Source organism: Limanda limanda, chromosome 10 (assembly GCF_963576545.1).
Source record: "Limanda limanda chromosome 10, fLimLim1.1, whole genome shotgun sequence".
NCBI classification, from domain to species: domain Eukaryota; kingdom Metazoa; phylum Chordata; class Actinopteri; order Pleuronectiformes; family Pleuronectidae; genus Limanda; species Limanda limanda.
In genome coordinates, this window is record NC_083645.1 from 16,170,381 (window position 1) to 16,189,885 (window position 19,505).

Below are 19,505 nucleotides of genomic sequence, written 5' to 3' on the forward strand. Positions count from 1 at the left end.
TTAAACGTGTTATAATAGGTAACATGATTCCTACCTCTGGAGAATCATCAACACCTTCAAACATATCTAAGAAGTCAGAAGGACTTTTCCTCAGAGTCTGCATCAATTATGCATTGCCCTTACCTCAGGAGAAGAATCACAGTCTCCAAAAGCATCAGCAAAGTCAGAAGGACTTTTCCTCAGAGTCTGGTCAGCAGGCAGTGTGTTGTCGTTGTAAGATGTCACAAACTTAAAGTCACTGGTTCTGGAACCTGTTGTCAGGTAGGCGTCATAATTGTAGGTGCTGCGTAAAGTTCCTGTGCCGTCAACATCTGCGTAATTAGGAGGAAGATAAGCACTGGGGATGGCGACAGCTCCGTCAAACAACATTCTGGGCTTTCTCCTGCGACAAAACCTCACACCCAGGATGATGATGATGAAGGTCAGGAAAAAGGTGGAGACAGACACTAGCGCTATGATCAGGTAAGAGGTCAGTTTTGAATTCTTCTCATCAAAAGAAATGTCCTTCAGCTCTGGCACCTCAGCCAAGTTATCAGAAATAAGTAAATACATGGAACAGGTGGCAGACAGAGAGGGCTGTCCGTTATCTTTCACCGCCACAATAAGGTTCTGTTTCATGCTGTCAGATTCAGAAATGTCCCGCTGTGTACTGATCTCCCCGCTGTGGACACCAATAGTGAAAAGTCCCGGATCAGTGGATTTGACTATCTGATAGGACAGCCAGGCGTTCTGTCCGGAGTCCGCGTCCACCGCGATCACTTTGGACACCAGAGAGCCTGCGTGTGCAGCTTTGGGGACCAGCTCGGTCATGAAGGAGTTGCCCTCCGGGGCGGGGTACAGTATCTGAGGAGAGTTGTCGTTCACATCCGATACGAAGACGCTGACGGTCACGTTGCTGCTGAGCGGAGGAGAACCGTTGTCTCTGGCCATCACGTGGACTTTAAAGCTCCTGAACTGTTCATAATCAAACGACCTCACAGCGTGGATCACCCCCGTGTCTCCGTTAACTGATAGATAGGATGACACCTGGGCACCGTTCACCTCACCAGGTAACAGAGAATACACCACTGTGCCGTTTTGTCTCCAGTCGGGGTCTCGAGCAGTAACGGAACATAACGTGGAGCCAGGTTTGTTATTTTCAGTCACATATGCGCTGTAGGACTGTTCCTCAAACACAGGTGGGTTGTCGTTGATGTCAGCTACAGATAACTGAACAGTTTTAAAGGAGGAGAGAGGTGGTGAGCCCTCGTCAGTGGCAGTGATTGTAATGTTGTAATCTGACACTAGTTCACGGTCCAGTTGTCCTGTGGTCACCAGAGAATAATAGTTTTTAATCGAAGGAACTAACTTAAAAGGGACATTTTGCTGAATGGAGCAGCGAACCTGTCCGCTTGTCTCAGAGTCTCTGTCCTGCACGTTGATGATGCCCACCTCTGTACCAGGTGACACGTTCTCGGGCATGGGATTGGTCAATGATTTTAGATAGACAACTGGGGCGTTATCATTTATATCAATAATATCAATCATGACCTTGGAGTCAGATGAAAGTCCATAACCATCTTTGGCATCAATCCGCATTTCATATTTAGAATTACTCTCAAAATCAAGTGGTCCTATGACTTTTATCTCTCCACTTTTACTGTTTAGTGAAAAAACCTTTTTAGCTCTTTCTGAAATCCGACTAAATTCATATGTCACCTCCCCGTTGATTCCCTCATCTGCATCACTGGCACTGACTACGACAACAACAGTATCAACAGCAGCGTTTTCCGGTATCGTGGCTTTGTAAACAGCCCGTTCAAATACCGGTGCGTTATCATTAGCATCTAACACAGTAACATGTATATTAGCAGTTCCTGATCTTTGTGGGACGCCACCGTCAACTGCAATCAGCATGACATTTAAATCGTGCTCCTTTTCACGGTCAAGCTCTCTATCTAATACCAACTCGACGCTCTGAGATCCATCGCTGTCGTCTCGAACAGATAAAACAAAATGTTCATTCTTTTGTAAACTGTATTGTTTAACTGTATTTTGTCCGATGTCTGCGTCGTGTGCTTCGTTGACCCGATATCGAGCTCCTTTGTCGGCTGATTCTCCTATTTCTAGTTTTATCGTTTCCTTTGGAAAAACGGGTGTATTGTCATTTACATCCTGGATGAGAAGTGAAATGCGGTGCAGCTCCAGAGGACTCTCTAAGACCAATTCGAATTTAAGCAAACACGAAACCTTCTCACCACACAGCTCCTCTCTGTCAATCTTTTCCCTGATGACAAAATCTCCCGTTTTTAAATCAATGTTGCAGTAGTGCTGGTGGTTTTCCTCCGTGTCAATACGGGCTTTGCGTGTGAATAATCTCCCTGCCTCCAGGCCGAGGTCCTTTGCGATATTTCCAACAATGGATCCGGGCCTCATCTCCTCCGGAACGGAGTAGCTGAGGTCTGCCGTGGTGGTGCTGACACAAAGAGCAAATCCGAAGACAAAACTAAGCAGCGATTTCCTTTTGAGGTCCATTATATTTCCAGAGCGTGGTTCCCGACACAAAAATCTACTAGTCCCTGATACATTTACAACGTAATGGTAAAAATCAAGATACGTTGCTCCCACAGCAATGGCAGCTATCGTCTAAATGCTTGGAATACTCCTTTTGTCGTGGGTGGAGAAATTATCTTCATATGTGCTGGTGAGCAGCGACGCCCTGAGCTTATTTGCAATATTACAAATGAACAAGCACGAGGTAAAAGTTGTATTCCACAGTTGCTGCAATGCTTGGTAAGAATGCTGTTTATATTCCAGGTATACTTAATCATTGTAAGTGGTATTTGTGAATAGTTGTCTTATAGAGAAAATATCATTCAGCACCATGGAAGGCGTTTGAACGGCGACGGCTTGACCAAATCTGATCATATTTAACATATCCGTCCTTAAAGTATTGATAAGATAAACTGATCAACGACAATAAAAAAAATACTAATTGTGAAGTTCCATTTATATTGTTTAGGAACGAATTAGATGTTTAATGTGACAAAGTCAAAAGCATTTTTTTCAATTTCAACTATCATGAACCCATAAAATATACTTGATCTTTTCACAATGACTTTATCTAGAATGGGAGTTTTTTTTCGTGACATGTGAATAAGACATATGCTGTATAAGCAATAGCTACATGTAAGTATAAAGTCAGAGGGCATACTGCACGTGATGTTAAGCAAATGTCTTTAAAAAACTCAGTCATCTGCATACTCGTGAAAGAAACGGTTGAAATTTCAATCAGTTAAGGAATTTGAAAACATCATCAAAGTTGGTAATAAACATTTAATCAAAACATGGTTCAAAATGTTGCCCAAGCACAGATGATTAGTGAACGTGTATTTTAACAAGTGCTTTATCTGAATGAAAGCTTTGGTTTATATGATTAGATTGAAAGAAAAAGCCATGCCCAAAATTAAATTATATATGTAGGAATATACTGTAGTCAGAGATGTACAGTAAACATGAATTTGAATATAAAGTATGTGGATAAAAGGACGACTACCGTATTGCTACAAAATATCAACGGTTTGTTGATAAATAAATGGGCTTGGATTTAGGAAGTTACACGATACCATGTGGTTATTTAAATATAAGAAAGAAAAAAAGTTAAGCTCATACTTTCACTGGAAAGTTATTAAGTACTCTCTTGTGCAAGAAAAAAGCTTGCGTAAAAGATGGCCTATATGCTTCAGCCAAAACACAAGCAGGTAGACAAAATGTCAACATTTTCGTACAAGGTTGCTTCACATGAAAGATGATGCAAGGCCAATATCAACTTTAAATGTAACATTGAAAATGTACACGGCCTACCTCTGGAGAATCATCTGGCGTTCCAAACACATCAGCAAAGTCAGAAGGACTTTTCCTCAGATTCTGGTCAGCAGGCAGTGTGTTGTCATTGTAAGATGTCACAAACTTAAAGTCACTGGTTCTAGAACCTGTTGTCAGGTAGGCGTCATAGTTGTAAGTGCTGCGTAAAGTTCCTGTGCCGTCAACATCCGCGTAATTAGGAGGGAGATAAGCACTGGGGATGGCGACAGCTCCGTCAAACAACATTCTGGGCTTTCTCCTGCGACAAAACCTCACACCCAGGATGATGATGATGAAGGTCAGGAAAAAGGTGGAGACAGAGACCAGCGCGATGATAAGGTAAGAGGTCAGTTTTGAATTATTCTCATCAAAAGAAATGTCCTTCAGCTCTGGCACCTCAGCCAAGTTATCAGAAATAAGTAAATACATGGAACAGGTGGCAGACAGAGAGGGCTGCCCGTTATCTTTCACCGCCACAATAAGGTTCTGTTTCATGCTGTCAGATTCAGAAATGTCCCGCTGTGTCCTGATCTCTCCGCTGTGGACACCAATAGTGAAAAGTCCCGGATCAGTGGATTTGACTATCTGATAGGACAGCCAGGCGTTCTGTCCGGAGTCCGCGTCCACTGCGATCACTTTGGACACCAGGGAGCCTCCGTGTGCAGCTTTGGGGACCAGCTCGGTCATGAAGGAGTTGCCCTCCGGGGCGGGGTACAGTATCTGAGGAGAGTTGTCGTTCACATCCGATATGAAGACGCTGACGGTCACGTTGCTGCTGAGCGGAGGAGAACCGTTGTCTCTGGCAATCACGTGGACTTTAAAGCTCCTGAACTGTTCATAATCAAACGACCTCACAGCGTGGATCACCCCCGTGTCTCCGTTAACTGATAGATAGGAGGACACCGAGGCACCGTTCACCTCACCAGGTAACAGAGAATAAACCACAGTTCCGTTTTGTCTCCAGTCGGGGTCTCGAGCAGTAACGGAACATAACGTGGAGCCAGGTTTGTTATTTTCAGTCACATATGCGCTGTAGGACTGTTCCTCAAACACAGGTGGGTTGTCGTTGATGTCAGCGACAGATAACTGAACAGTTTTAGAGGAGGACAGAGGTGGAGAGCCCTCGTCAGTGGCAGTGATTGTAATGTTGTAATCTGACACTAGTTCACGGTCCAGTTGTCCTGTGGTCACCAGAGAATAATAGTTTTTAATCGAAGGAACTAACTTAAAAGGGACATGTTGTTGAATAGAGCAGCGCACATTTTGGTTCGTATCCAAATCTGCATCCTGTACGTTAACGATGCCCACCTCTGAACCAGGTGACACGTTCTCAGGTATGGGGTTAGTCAGGGATTTTAAATATATGACTGGAGCATTGTCATTCACATCAGTAACATCTATTATAACTTTAGCGTAAGATGTTAGTCCTAAACCATCTTTAGCTTTCACCCTCATTTCAAATGAACTCCTTTCTTCGAAGTCAACAACACCAGTTACTGTGATTTCTCCAGTTTTAGAATCGATAGAAAACATATTTATATAATCGTCAGACACGTGACCAAACTGGTACGTCACATGTCCATTCACTCCTTCGTCTGCGTCAGTGGCACTGACATTAATCACTACGGTATCAGGAGGAGAGTTTTCAGGCAGACTGGCTTTATAAACGGCCTGACTAAACACTGGGGCGTTATCATTAGCATCCAGCACAGTGACGTGTATCACTACGGTACCTGATCTCTGAGGAGAGCCACCATCCAAAGCTGTCAGAAGAAGATTCATCTCTTTTTGTTTCTCCCGATCAAGAGTATTTTCCAATACAAGCTCAACCTTGTTATTATCAACAGCGAGAATAAAGTTGTCATTCTTTTGCAGGTTGTATCTTTGAACAGCATTTTGACCTATATCTGCGTCATGGGCCTCCTCGATTGAAAAGTGATTTCCCTTATCTGCCGACTCGCTTATTTCCATTTCAATCAAATTATCGTTGAATTGTGGCGAGTTGTCGTTTACATCTTGAACATGAAGACTCACACGATGAAGCTCCAAAGGATTTTCTAACACCAGATCTACTTTCAGAACACACGACGGTTTCTTTCCACAAAGGCTTTCTCTGTCGATTCTCTCTGTGGTGATCAAATCTCCAGTATTCAAATTAATATCACAGTACCGTTTCCGATTTCCGCCAAAGTCAACACGGGTCTGTCGGGAAGATAAGGTTCTGATATCAATCCCGAGATCTTTCGCTACATTTCCAATAACAGAATCTCGTTTCATCTCTTCTGGTGAAGAATAACTCAGGTCTCCATAAACGAGATGCAGCGTTAGAATAACGGACACGAAGCAGAATACCGAATGAAGAGCTTTGAATCCTTTGTCTCCCATCCTGGCATACAACGTGTCCTGAGAGTGCACGACTTGTTTTCCAGTGCAAAAGAATAAAACTGATGGAAAAGGATTCAATAATCCAGCACTTAACGGCACGACAAAACACCACCAAATATTTCCAAGGATTTAACTGGATCTCCGGGAAATTACAAGCGATTCCCATATAGCAGTTCGGGGTGGAGTGGTGTGCTTTAAAAGTCTGTCAGGCAACAGCGACACCGTCAGTCTCATTAAATCTTTGCAACCTCATAATAGGAAATGGTCTTCATAAAGACTTAAATGAACCGATTTTCATTTGTATGCCTCCACGTGACTAGGAAATTATCAGATAAGAAAAGCCACAGAGCAATTGATAATAGGAAAGAAAAGAAAAACGATCTTATTGAATACAACCATTTCCAGTACGTGCTAAAGTTGTTGCCAAGAAGACAATTAAAATACCCTGAGTATCGTTTCAGATTAAGAATAAAGGCTCCAGCACAGTACAGAGGCAAGATTCATCACCATAGACAGTGATGGAAAAAGCATGGGCTACTTTGACGATCTGCTTGAATAAAAGTACAAATACCACAGTTTGCAAAGTAACAGTTCTTGATTAGATCTTTTTCTCAAAATAGTACAGAATTATTATCAACAGAGCATACTGATAGTATATGAAGTTCCTGATCTGTGTAAACAAATGCCTTGTGACTGAAAGTCATACAATACTGTGGAAACCACTGTTTAAATCTTTAATAATGCATTAAAAACGTGTCTTCATTTAAAAATCTTAATCTGAAATGGAGCAATGGACTAAGGTTGTTCGATAAATGTGGCTCAGTAATAACTGAATAACCCTCTTAATGTGGCGGTGCCTTTATAAGCGTAAGTCAAAACATACAGGAATGAACACTTGACCCAGTTACACTTAAACACCTAGTGCCCCTTAAGTTAAAAGCTTATAAGAAAGTAGGAGATCTTTGAAAAATAATTATATCACCACCTGATTGAAAAGGACAACTGATCATCAAAAGTTGTAACGTTGTTAATAAAGTTAATAAAGTTTTTATTAAACAATGTATTATAAATATTACTATTGTGAATTTGTTGGTTGTTAAGAGTAATAGCAGTATTATTATTAGAATTAGCAGTACTTTAGATAATTATGCTTTTATTTGGTATGCTATTTGTTGCGGTGGACATCTCTGCAGCGGTCTATCCGTTTGCAGTCACCAGATTGGTTAACTAATTATCACGGGAGGAAAAATCAGAGCACCTTCTTCTTTCTTGGTCTGGGAACACGAGACCGTTTATTAAGCGCATGCGCAACAGGTTACAAGTGCACGCAGGCACAACATGCTCCGTGACATCATTACCTGTGCTATATAACATGGCATTGCTCACTCAACACTCCCACTCAAAGACATGTGTATAGCTCTCTCTATAGTGGTAAATAAAAACCAAAAATACATAACTCCAAAATAAAACATTTGGTATACTGACAGTGTTCTAAAAACTTCAAAACTTTTTCATCTGCCAGTTCACATTTACATTCCAAACAAATACCCCTTGAAACTTTCAAACTTAGCCTTTGTCACTGGCTTGGTAAAGACATCAGCAACCATGTTTGCAGTAGGACAGTATTCTATAGATATCTTCCCTTCTGCGTGTGCAGACCGTACAAAGTGATACTTTATATCTATGTGTTTGCTTCTCTGTCTGCATACTGGTTTCTTAGATAAAGCTATCGCCCCCTGGTTGTCCTCATATATCTTTACTGGTACATGCTGGCTACTATCTATTCCTCTAAGTAGTTGTACAAGGTACATGCTCTCTTGAGTAGTAGCTGCTAGTGCCATATACTCAGCTTCACAGGTGGATAATGCCACTGTTGGCTGCTTCCTACTCTTCCACGATATAACTGGACCATTCTCAGTTAAGCTGAAACAGTATCCACTTGTGCTCCTTCTATCATCCCTGTCGGCTGCCCAATCAGCATCACTATATCCCTCCAGCTGTAGTGGGCTTTCCTCACATTTCTGGTAGTGTAGTTCTTGATCTATAGTACCCTTTAAATACCTCAGTAGGTGTTTTGCTGTAGCCCAATGCTGTTGCTTTGGTTCTGCTAGGTATTGAGATAGTTTGCTAACAACCCAGCTCAGGTCAGGTCTGGTACATGTCATAATGTATATCAAGCTACCTATTATCTCTCTATATCCTGTTGAATCAATAACCTCACCCTCACTGTCAAAGTTTAACTTTTGCTCACATGGGGTGGATCTGGGTTTGCATTCAGACATTCCAAATTTGGTTAATATCTTCTCTATGTGTCTCTTTTGAGTCATTTTGATCTCTCCCTCACTCTGTCTGAAATCGATACCCAGGAAGTGTTTAAGTGGACCCATATCTTTCATCTTAAACCTTCTCTTCAACATTTCTTTTACATCACTGAGTAAGGTGTTGTTACTCGCTGCTATGATTAAGTCATCTACCCATACTAACAGAATCACTTTCTCATTCTCAGATTTTCTGCTGTAGACACAATGATCAGCATCATTTTGCACAAAACCATTCCCTGTAAGATGATCATGGAGTAACTTGTTCCAGTTACGTCCGGACTGTTTTAAACCATACAATGACTTGTTGAGTTTACACACTAAGTGTTCCCCTGTGTTTGACTTGATTTCAAAACCTTCCGGTTGCTCCATAAATACCTCACAGTCCATTGGAGCATGGAGGTAAGCAGTTTTCACATCCATTTGATGTAGGGCGAGATCCTCCTGTACAGCCACCTGCATTAATGCTCGTACAGAGGTCATGTTGGCTGTCGGTGAAAAAGTCTCTTTATAGTCGATCCCTTCCACTTGACCATACCCCTTTGCGACATATCTGGCTTTACAAGTCTCAGATCCATCTGGGCTCTCTTTCACTGCATATACCCAGCGACCTCCCACTGCTTGTTTGCCTCTTGGCAGTAGGGTCAGAGTGAAAGTGTCATTCTCTGTCAAAGAGTTCATCTCCTCTTTCATCGCGTCAGCCCACATTTTTGACTTCTTAGAGTCCATTGCCTCTTTAAGTGTTTTAGATACATCATAAGCCACTCTGTAGAAATAATCTACATTTTCACAATCAGCTTTACACTGGTACCCCTTTAAGTAGTCTGGAGCCTTTCTCTGTCTCGTAGGATATCTCCTTTCTCCCTCTTCTTTCTGAGTACTATCTGTCTGGGTCGGACCTGCCTCATCAGTCTCCTCAACATTGGACTCTTTACTTTCCTTAGGCTGTCCCTGACCCTGGTTGACTATCTGCTGTGGTGTATCTTCATGACTCTCAGTGTCATTCCCCATGTCACAATCTGTCTGAGTCTGGCTCTCTGCGCTACCTTTGGTGATGAATTTCACCAGCCTATGTTTTAGGACTTTTCCTGTCTCAGGATAGTACACGTTATATGCTGGACTATATTTGTCATAGCCTACAAGGATCGCCTTTTCGCATCTAGAGTCCAGCTTTTTCTTATCCTGCTTATATACGTAGCATTCAGAGCCAAATATTTTCATGTTGGATAGGTTAGGTGTTTTTCCTGTGAAAACACAGTAAGGTGTCTGCTCTAGCCGCTTACTGAAGCACCTGTTGCGGATTTGAGCTGCTGTCTGTACAGCATATGTCCACAATTTCTTTGGGAGGTTACTCTCCAATAGCATGCATCGAGACATCTCAAATAATGTTCTCCAACCTCTTTCGGCAGTTCCATTCTGATGGGGTGAGTAGGGTGCACTCTTCTCATGCCTTATCCCTTTACTCCTAAGTAAACACTGGAACTCCTGCCCGGTAAACTCTGTGCCGTTATCAGATCTTATGCACTTTATTTTTCCATATGGAGCTACATCTGCTATGAATTTTTCTGTAGCTTTTGTCGTGTCACTCTTTGCTTTAATAAAATATGGAAAAATCATCCCACTGTAATCATCAGTAAATGCTTTCGCATATCTGTATCCGTCTTTATCTGCTGGATCTATAGGACCGCATAGGTCTGTGTGTACTAGCTCTAATACGGTTGTAGCTTTAGCGTCTGCCTGTCTGTTTCCGCTTTGTGTAAACTTTCCCTGTGTGCATATTTCACAGTTTTGATTGGACTTGTCATGTTTCCCTTTAATAGACATCCCTTCAACCACCTTTTCTAATTTTGCAACATCCTCAAAATTGCAATGACCTAGTATCCTATGCCACGTTTGAATGTCATGACAACCATACACTTCATCAACATTTTCATTCTCCACTGTGCTAAGGTAATACAACCTACCATACACATCCATTTTAAACTTAGTACCTTCCTTGTGGACCAGCCAGTCATTACCGTCCTTGAAGCGGACCTCAGCTCCGTTGGCTGTTGCTGCTTTGACTGAAAAGATGTTTTGTGGAAACGTGGAGATGTAGAGTGCTTGCTTTAGCCTCGTTTTCACTTGTCGTCCCTCGCTGTCCAGCAAGTAAACTTCGGCGTCTCCCCTCATCCTCGCCATCCCGCTCACCTTGGATCCGTCAGCAAGCTCGATCATGTGGTCCTCGGGTCTGAAGCTCTTGTCAACTGTTATGAACTTCGTGGCGACGTTGATCATGTGTGTTGTCGCTCCGCAGTCGACCATGAGACCCTTCTTGTTTCCTCTTTGTGTGGGACAGTCACTCATCCTGAAGAAACAGAAAGATGTGGGCTCTGCCTCCGTCTCTCCATCAGCTTTCTTCACATGGTCACGGCCTCGTCCCTGGCCGCGTCCCCTTCCTCGCTGTGGCGCGTCCCATCTTCGTTCCTCTCTTCTCACCTGGTATTCGTCAGGACATGTCCTGGCCATGTGTCCCTTTTTGCCGCACGTGTAACACTCGACATCAGCCAGGTCCATTTTCTTTCCTCTTCCTCGTCCTCGTGACCTCGTTGCTCCGCTCATCCTCATCACGTTGTCATCTTCAACATTCACGTCACTCTTCCCATATTTTTCAGTACTCTCGTAACTCCGCAGTTTTGTTTTAAACTCGCCGAACGTTACAGTGTCATTTGTCTGGGTGATGTGCACGACGAATGGCTTGTATGATTCAGGTAGCCCCTTTACCACCATAGCTATCTGAAGCCCGTCACTTATTTGCTCGTCTGCTCTTCTCAATGACGTGAATATTGTCTCTGCTCGAATAATATAGTCCGTGACAGTTTCATTGCTGGCCTTCTGGAGCGAGGAAAGTTCACAATATAAACTCACCACACGGGGTTTATCCTTTCCCGCATAGTGCTCGCGGAGAATATTCAGTGCTTTTCTCCCGTCACGTCTCGCGTCCCTCATCACCAGCGATAAGCTCTTGTTGTCCAGACATTGCACCAGCTCTGCATATGCCTCACCGTTCTTCGTCTCATCTTCGGCGAGAGCATCGTCGTCATCCTCATCTATCCGCGGGTCCTCCAGGATAACTTCTCTGAGGTGACGCAACTCCATGTGCGCGAGGAACCTCGTCTCCCAGAGTTCATAACTTTTCTCATCACCGTCGAATAAAAGTCTGAACCACCTCTGGCCTGTTTGACTGGGCCCATAACCTGTTGCGGTGGACATCTCTGCAGCGGTCTATCCGTTTGCAGTCACCAGATTGGTTAACTAATTATCACGGGAGGAAAAATCAGAGCACCTTCTTCTTTCTTGGTCTGGGAACACGAGACCGTTTATTAAGCGCATGCGCAACAGGTTACAAGTGCACGCAGGCACAACATGCTCCGTGACATCATTACCTGTGCTATATAACATGGCATTGCTCACTCAACACTATTATTTTACATGGCTTAGGACAAAGACAAACGTTCTGCTGCCACATGAACAGCAGTTCAGCACCATGGACAGAGACTTTAAGATTCTTGTGGCACAAAGAGATCAATATGCAGTATTGTAAATTCGTGCACGCCCCTAGAAAAGAGTTTTTAGACTCTGTTAATGCAATTATTCCCTTCTTACATATGTGTACTGTGCACCAATGTAAAATCTGTTTCAGAAACAGAAAAGGTTCAACAAGTCGTCAAAGATAAAACCTGATGCATGCTGCTGATGGACAAAAACTGCTGGACAGCGAAACCTTAGAGGATGATGTTCATCACTACTTTTTCTAAAGTAATTATGTCACTGCATCACAACTGCATTTTGTTCTGGGAATGACCAGTGAAAATCTTCCGTGACGCAAAACTTTTCTACTGCATCAACAACTTTTTGGTGGTGCATGATTTTCTTTTCCAAAAAGCAATATTGATTTATTGAACAAAGTGAAACACAGATTTGCGAAAAAATAAATTCGATTGAAATGTGGAATAGCTATCTGTCGGAACAGTTATTTAAAAGATTACCTTTATGATATGATAAACAAAAAGTGAATCGATCAAAATACCATGTTGCCAAGAAACGAGAGAGTAAAATGGGTTTCATAAACAGCTAATTGTGGTTTTAGAATACAGAAGGAAACAAATATGAATATTGCTAATGTTGTATAACTATTGATAAGGCATATATTTTCGTTCAAAGTACTTTGTAATTTGAGAGACAGTGTAGGAGTGATATCAACGACCATAAGCAACCCAAAAAAACATTTCTTTAAACAAATACACTGATTTGAAAAGCCCCTACCTCTTCAGAGTCTTCAAAAGGATCAGCAAAGTCAGAAGGGCTTTTCCTCAGAGTCTGGTCAGCAGGCAGAGTGTTGTCATTGTAAGACGTCACGAATTTAAAGTCACTGGTTCTAGAACCTGTGGTCAGGTAGGCGTCATAATTGTAAGTGCTGCGTAAAGTTCCTGTACCGTCAACATCTGCGTAATTAGGAGGAAGGTAAGCACTGGGGATGGCGACAGCTCCGTCAAACAACATTCTGGGCTTTCTCCTGCGACAAAACCTCACACCCAGGATGATGATGATGAAGGTCAGGAAAAAGGTGGAGACAGAGACCAGCGCTATGATCAGGTAAGAGGTCAGTTTTGAATTCTTTTCATCATAAGAAATGTCCTTCAGCTCTGGCACCTCAGCCAAGTTATCAGAAATAAGTAAATACATGGAACAGGTGGCAGACAGAGAGGGCTGTCCGTTATCTTTCACCGCCACAATAAGGTTCTGTTTCATGCTGTCAGATTCAGAAATGTCCCGCTGTGTCCTGATCTCTCCGCTGTGGACACCAATAGTGAAAAGTCCCGGATCAGTGGATTTGACTATTTGATAGGACAGCCAGGCGTTCTGCCCGGAGTCCGCGTCCACCGCGATCACTTTGGACACTAGAGAGCCTCCGTGTGCAGCTTTGGGGACCAGCTCAGTCATGAAGGAGTTGCCCTCCGGGGCGGGGTACAGTATCTGAGGAGAGTTGTCGTTCACATCCGATATGAAGACGCTGACGGTCACGTTGCTGCTGAGCGGAGGAGAACCGTTGTCTCTGGCCATCACGTGGACTTTAAAGCTCCTGAACTGTTCATAATCAAACGACCTCACAGCGTGGATCACCCCCGTGTCTCCGTTAACTGATAGATAGGAGGACACCTGCGCACCGTTCACCTCACCAGGTAACAGAGAATAAACCACGGTGCCGTTCTGTCTCCAGTCGGGGTCTCGAGCAGTAACGAAACATAATGTGGAGCCAGGTTTGTTATTTTCAGTCACATATGCGCTGTAGGACTGTTCCTCAAACACAGGTGGGTTGTCGTTGATGTCAGCGACAGATAACTGAACAGTTTTAGAGGAGGACAGAGGTGGAGAGCCCTCGTCAGTGGCAGTGATTGTAATGTTGTAATCTGTCACTAGTTCACGGTCCAGTTGACCTGTGGTCACCAGAGAATAATAGTTTTTAATCGAAGGAACTAACTTAAAAGGGACATTTTGCTGAATGGAGCAGCGAACCTGTCCGCTTGTCTCTGAGTCTCTGTCCTGCACGTTGATGATGCCCACCTCTGTACCAGGTGACACGTTCTCGGGCATGGGATTGGTCAATGATTTTAGATAGACAACTGGGGCGTTATCATTTACATCAATAATATCAATCATGACTTTGGAGTCAGATGAAAGTCCATAACCATCTTTGGCATCAATCCGCATTTCATATTTAGAATTTGTCTCGAAATCAAGTGATCCTCTGACTTTTATCTCTCCACTTTTACTGTTCAGTGAAAAAACCTTTTTAGCTCTGTCTGAAATCCGACTAAATTCATATGTCACCTCCCCGTTGATTCCGTCATCTGCATCACTGGCACTGACTACGACAACAACAGTATCAACGGCAGCGTTTTCCGGTAGACTGGCTTTGTAAACAGCCCGTTCAAATACCGGTGCGTTATCATTAGCGTCTAACACAGTAACATGTATATTAGCAGTTCCTGATCTTTGTGGGACGCCACCGTCAACTGCAATCAGCATGAAATTTAAATCGTGCTCCTTTTCACGGTCAAGCTCTTTGTCTAATACCAACTCGACGCTCTTAGATCCATCGCTGTCGTCTCGAACAGATAAAACAAAATGTGCATTCTTTTGTAAACTGTATTGTTTAACTGTATTTTGTCCGATGTCTGCGTCGTGTGCTTCGTTGACCCGATATCGAGCTCCTTTGACGGCTGATTCTCTGATTTCCAACTTAATTGTTTCCTTCGGAAAAACGGGTGTATTGTCATTTACATCCTGGATGAGAAGTGAAATGCGGTGCAGCTCCAGAGGACTCTCTAAGACCATTTCGAATTTCAGCAAACACGAAACCTTCTCCCCACACAGCTCCTCTCTGTCAATCTTTTCCCTGATGACAAAATCTCCTGTTTTTAAATTAATGTTGCAGTAGTGCTGGTGGTTTTCCTCCGTGTCAATACGGGCTTTACGTGTGAATAATCTCCCTGCCTCCAGGCCGAGGTCCTTTGCGATATTTCCAACAATGGATCCGGGCCTCATCTCCTCCGGAACGGAGTAGCTGAGGTCTGCCGTGGTGGTGCTGACACAAAGAGCAAATCCGAAGACAAAACTAAGGAGCGATTTCCTTTTGAGGTCCATTATATTTCCAGAGCGTGGTTACCGACCCAAAAATCTACTAGTTCCTGATACATTTACAACGTAATGGTAAAAATCAAGATACGCTGCTCCCACAGCAATGGCAGCTATCGTCTAAATGCTTGGAATACTCCTTTTGTCGTGGGTGGAGAAATTATCTTCATATGTGCTGGTGAGCAGCGACGCCCTGAGCTTATTTGCAATATTACAAATGAACAAGCACGAGGTAAAAGTTATATTCCACAGTTGCTGCAATGCTGGGTAAGAATGCTGTTTATATTCCAAGTAAACTTTATCACTGTAATTGGTTTATTTGAATACTTCGCATATAGAGAAAATACCATTCAGCACCATGGAAGGCGTTTGAACGGCGAAGGCGTGACCCAATTTTGTCATATTTAACATATCCGTCCTTAAAGTATTGATAAGATAAACTGATCACGAAAATAAAAAAAATACTAATTGTGAAGTTCCATTTCAAATGTTTAGGAATTAATTACTTGTTTAATGTAACAAAGTCAAAAGCATTTTTTTCAATTTCAACTATCATGAACCCATGAAATAGGTTTGATCTTTTCACAATGACTTTATCTAGAAAGGGAGTGTTTTTTTTCTTAACATGTGAATCAGACATATGCTGTATAAGCAATAGATGCATCTAAGAACAAAGTACAAGGGCATACTGCACGTGATGTTAAGCTAATGTCTTGAAAAGCTCAGTCATCTGCATACTCGTGGAAGAAACGATTCAAATTTCAATCAGTTAAGGAATTTGAAAACGTCATCAAAGATGGTAATAAACATTTCATCAAAACATGGTTCAAAATTTTGCCCAAGCACAGATGTTTACTGCACGTGTATTTCAACAAGTGCTTTATCTGAATGGAAGGGGGGGGGAGCCATGCCCCAAACTAAATTATATATGTAGGAATATATTGTATTCAGAGATGTAGAGTAAACACGAATTTGTTTATAAAGTATGCGGCTAAAAGGACAACTTTTAAAATACCAACGGTTTGTTGATAAATAAATGTGTTTGGATTCAGGAAGTTACACGATACTATGTGATTATTGAAATATGAAAAAGAAAAAAAGGTAAGGTCATACTTTCACTGGAAAGTTATTAAGTTTCTTGCTTGTGCCAGAAAAGCTTCAGTAAAAGATGGACTATATGTTTCAGCCAAAACGTTAGCAGGTACACAAAATGTCAGCATTAACATACAAAGTTGCTTCAAATGAAAGATGTTGCATGGCCAATATCAACTTTAAATGTTACATTGAAAATGTACACGGCCTACCTCTGGAGAATCATCTGGTGTTCCAAACACATCAGCAAAGTCAGACGGACTTTTCCTCAAAGTCTGGTCAGCAGGCAGTGTGTTGTCATTGTAAGATGTCACGAACTTAAAGTCACTGGTTCGAGAACCTGTTGTCAGGTAGGCGTCATAATTGTAAGTGCTGCGTAAAGTTCCTGTGCCGTCAACATCTGCATAATTAGGAGGGAGATAAGCACTGGGGATGGCAACAGCTCCGTCAAACAACATTCTAGGCTTTCTCCTGCGACAAAACCTCACACCCAGGATGATGATGATGATGAAGGTCAAGAAAAAGGTGGAGACAGAGACCAGCGCAATGATGAGGTAAGAGGTCAGTTTTGAATTCTTCTCATCATAAGAAATGTCCTTCAGCTCGGGCACCTCAGCCAAGTTATCAGAAATAAGTAAATACATGGAACAGGTGGCAGACAGAGAGGGCTGTCCGTTATCTTTCACCGCCACAATAAGGTTCTGTTTCATTTTGTCAGATTCAGAAATGTCCCGCTGTGTCCTGATCTCTCCGCTGTGGACACCAATAGTGAAAAGTCCCGGATCAGTGGATTTTACTATCTGATAGGACAGCCAGGCATTCTGTCCAGAGTCCGCGTCCACCGCGATCACTTTGGACACCAGAGAGCCTCCGTGTGCAGCTTTGGGGACCAGCTCGGTCATGAAGGAGTTGCCCTCCGGGGCGGGGTACAGTATCTGAGGAGAGTTGTCATTCACATCCGATATGAAGACGCTGATGGTCACGTTGCTGCTGAGCGGAGGAGAACCGTTGTCTCTGGCCATCACGTGTACTTTAAAGCTCCTGAACTGTTCATAATCAAACGACCTCACAGCGTGGATCACCCCCGTGTCTCCGTTAACTGATAGATAGGAGGACACCGAGGCACCGTTCACCTCATTATGTAACAGAGAATAAACCACTGTGCCGTTTTGTCTCCAGTCGGGGTCTCGAGCAGTAACGGAACATAACGTGGAGCCAGGTTTGTTATTTTCAGTCACATATGCGCTGTAGGACTGTTCCTCAAACACAGGTGGGTTGTCATTGATGTCAGCTACAGATAACTGAACAGTTTTAGAGGAGGACAGAGGTGGAGAGCCCTCGTCAGTGGCAGTGATTGTAATGTTGTAATCTGACACTAGTTCACGGTCCAGTTGTCCTGTGGTCACCAGAGAATAATAGTTTTTAATCGAAGGAACTAACTTAAAAGGGACATTTTGCTGAATGGAGCAGCGAACCTGTCTGTTATTCTCAGAGTCTCTGTCCTGCACGTTAACGATGCCCACCTCTGAACCAGGTGACACGTTCTCAGGAATGGGATTAGTCAGTGACTTTATATATATAACTGGAGCGTTGTCATTCACATCTGTAACATCTATCATAACTTTAGCGTAAGATGTTAGTCCTAAACCATCTTTAGCTTTCACCCTCATTTCAAAAGAACTCCTTTCCTCGAAGTCAACCACACCAGTTACTGTGATTTCTCCCGTTTTAGAATCGATAGAAAACATATTTATATCATCGTCAGATACGTGACCAAACTGATATGTTACGTCTCCATTCACTCCTTCGTCTGCGTCAGTGGCACGGACATTAATCACTACGGTATCAGGAGGAGAGTTTTCAGGCAGACTGGCTTCATAAACGGCCTGACTAAACACTGGGGCGTTATCATTAGCATCCAGCACAGTGACGTGTATCACTACGGTGCCTGATCTCTGGGGAGAGCCACCATCCAAAGCAGTCAGAAGCAGATTCATCTCGTTTTGTCTCTCTCGATCGAGTTTATTCTCCAATACAAGTTCAACCTTGTTATTATCAACAGCGAGAATAAAGTTGTCATTCTTTTGCAGGTTGTATCTTTGAACAGCATTTTGACCTATATCTGCGTCATGTGCCTCCTCGATTGAAAAGCGGTTACCCTTCTCAGCTGACTCGTTTATTTCCATTTCTATTAAATTATCGTTAAACTGTGGTGAGTTATCGTTTACATCTTGAACATGAAGACTCACACGATGAAGCTCCAAAGGATTTTCTAACACCAGATCTACTTTCAGAACACACGACGGTTTCTTTCCACAAAGGCTTTCTCTGTCGATTCTCTCGGATGTGATCAAATCCCCGGTATTCAGATTCATGTCACAGTATCGCTTATGTGCCTCCTCAAAATCAACACGGGCCTTTCGAGAAGACAAGGTCCTGATATCAAGATTGAGATCTTTGGCTATATTTCCAATAACAGAATCTCGTTTCATCTCTTCTGGTGTAGAATAACTCAGGTCTCCATAAACGAGGTGCAGCGTTAGAATAAAGGAAACGACGCAGAGAGTGGGACGAAGCGCTGAAAATCCTTTGTCTCCCATCCCGTCACAAAACGAGTCCTTAGCCTGTAACAGTTAGTGTCCAATCCAAAAATCCAATATGTAGAAAACGTTTCAATAATCCAATACTCAATACCACGATGAAACACGACCAAACAATTTCGAGGATTTAACTGGTTCTCTGGAAAATCACAACCAATTCCCATGCAGTTGCGGTGGGTGGAGTGGTGTGTGTTCATTGTCTGTAAGCCAACAGCGACACCTGCAGTAAAACATTTTCTTTACAACTGCATAATGGACCATTCTCACAAAGCCCTGTGACTGGTGGTTTTGAAAACGCCACCATGATAAATAAAGATACTCAAAGCCGAATAGACTTCACTCCATGCGTACAAAAAATGTTAAATACAAATTATTGTGTATGAGTGGTTAAAACCATTTCTTTCAGCTCTGACATCACCCTTTTCTATTCATAACTGGCTCAGGGTTACAGTTCTTGGGTGCTGTAGTCCGCAGTATACGCCAAATCTCAATGGAACACAGTAACAATTGATAGCTGTGATTCAGTTCCGTCAACATGTTAGTATATATGCAGACAAACATTTGGGGGGGAATTATAATTTGAAAGAAA

The 19,505-nt window shown here is 42.8% G+C and overlaps 4 protein-coding genes across 4 annotated transcripts; all 4 read right to left on the reverse strand.

Moving 5' to 3' along the window:
* Positions 1-30: 30 nt before the first annotated feature.
* LOC133011410 (protocadherin beta-15-like) lies at positions 31-2,514 on the reverse strand. Its single transcript, XM_061079142.1, has 2 exons — positions 124-2,514; positions 31-36 (listed from the first exon to the last, which is right to left on the reverse strand). The coding sequence occupies exons 1-2, from the start codon at positions 2,512-2,514 to the stop codon at positions 31-33; spliced, it is 2,397 nt and encodes a 798-aa protein (XP_060935125.1).
* Positions 2,515-3,227: 713 nt separating this feature from the next.
* On the reverse strand, positions 3,228-6,234 carry LOC133011411 (protocadherin gamma-A11-like). The gene is made up of 2 exons (XM_061079143.1): positions 3,844-6,234; positions 3,228-3,242 (listed from the first exon to the last, which is right to left on the reverse strand). Exons 1-2 carry the CDS (start codon positions 6,226-6,228, stop codon positions 3,228-3,230), a joined length of 2,400 nt encoding a protein of 799 aa, XP_060935126.1. The 5' UTR covers positions 6,229-6,234.
* A 6,584-nt stretch (positions 6,235-12,818) lies between these two features.
* LOC133011412 (protocadherin beta-15-like) lies at positions 12,819-15,233 on the reverse strand. The gene has a single exon (XM_061079145.1). The coding sequence runs from the start codon at positions 15,231-15,233 to the stop codon at positions 12,819-12,821; it is 2,415 nt and encodes an 804-aa protein (XP_060935128.1).
* A 1,149-nt stretch (positions 15,234-16,382) lies between these two features.
* LOC133011413 (protocadherin gamma-A12-like) lies at positions 16,383-18,916 on the reverse strand. The gene is made up of 2 exons (XM_061079146.1): positions 16,529-18,916; positions 16,383-16,397 (listed from the first exon to the last, which is right to left on the reverse strand). The coding sequence occupies exons 1-2, from the start codon at positions 18,914-18,916 to the stop codon at positions 16,383-16,385; spliced, it is 2,403 nt and encodes an 800-aa protein (XP_060935129.1).
* Positions 18,917-19,505: the final 589 nt, after the last annotated feature.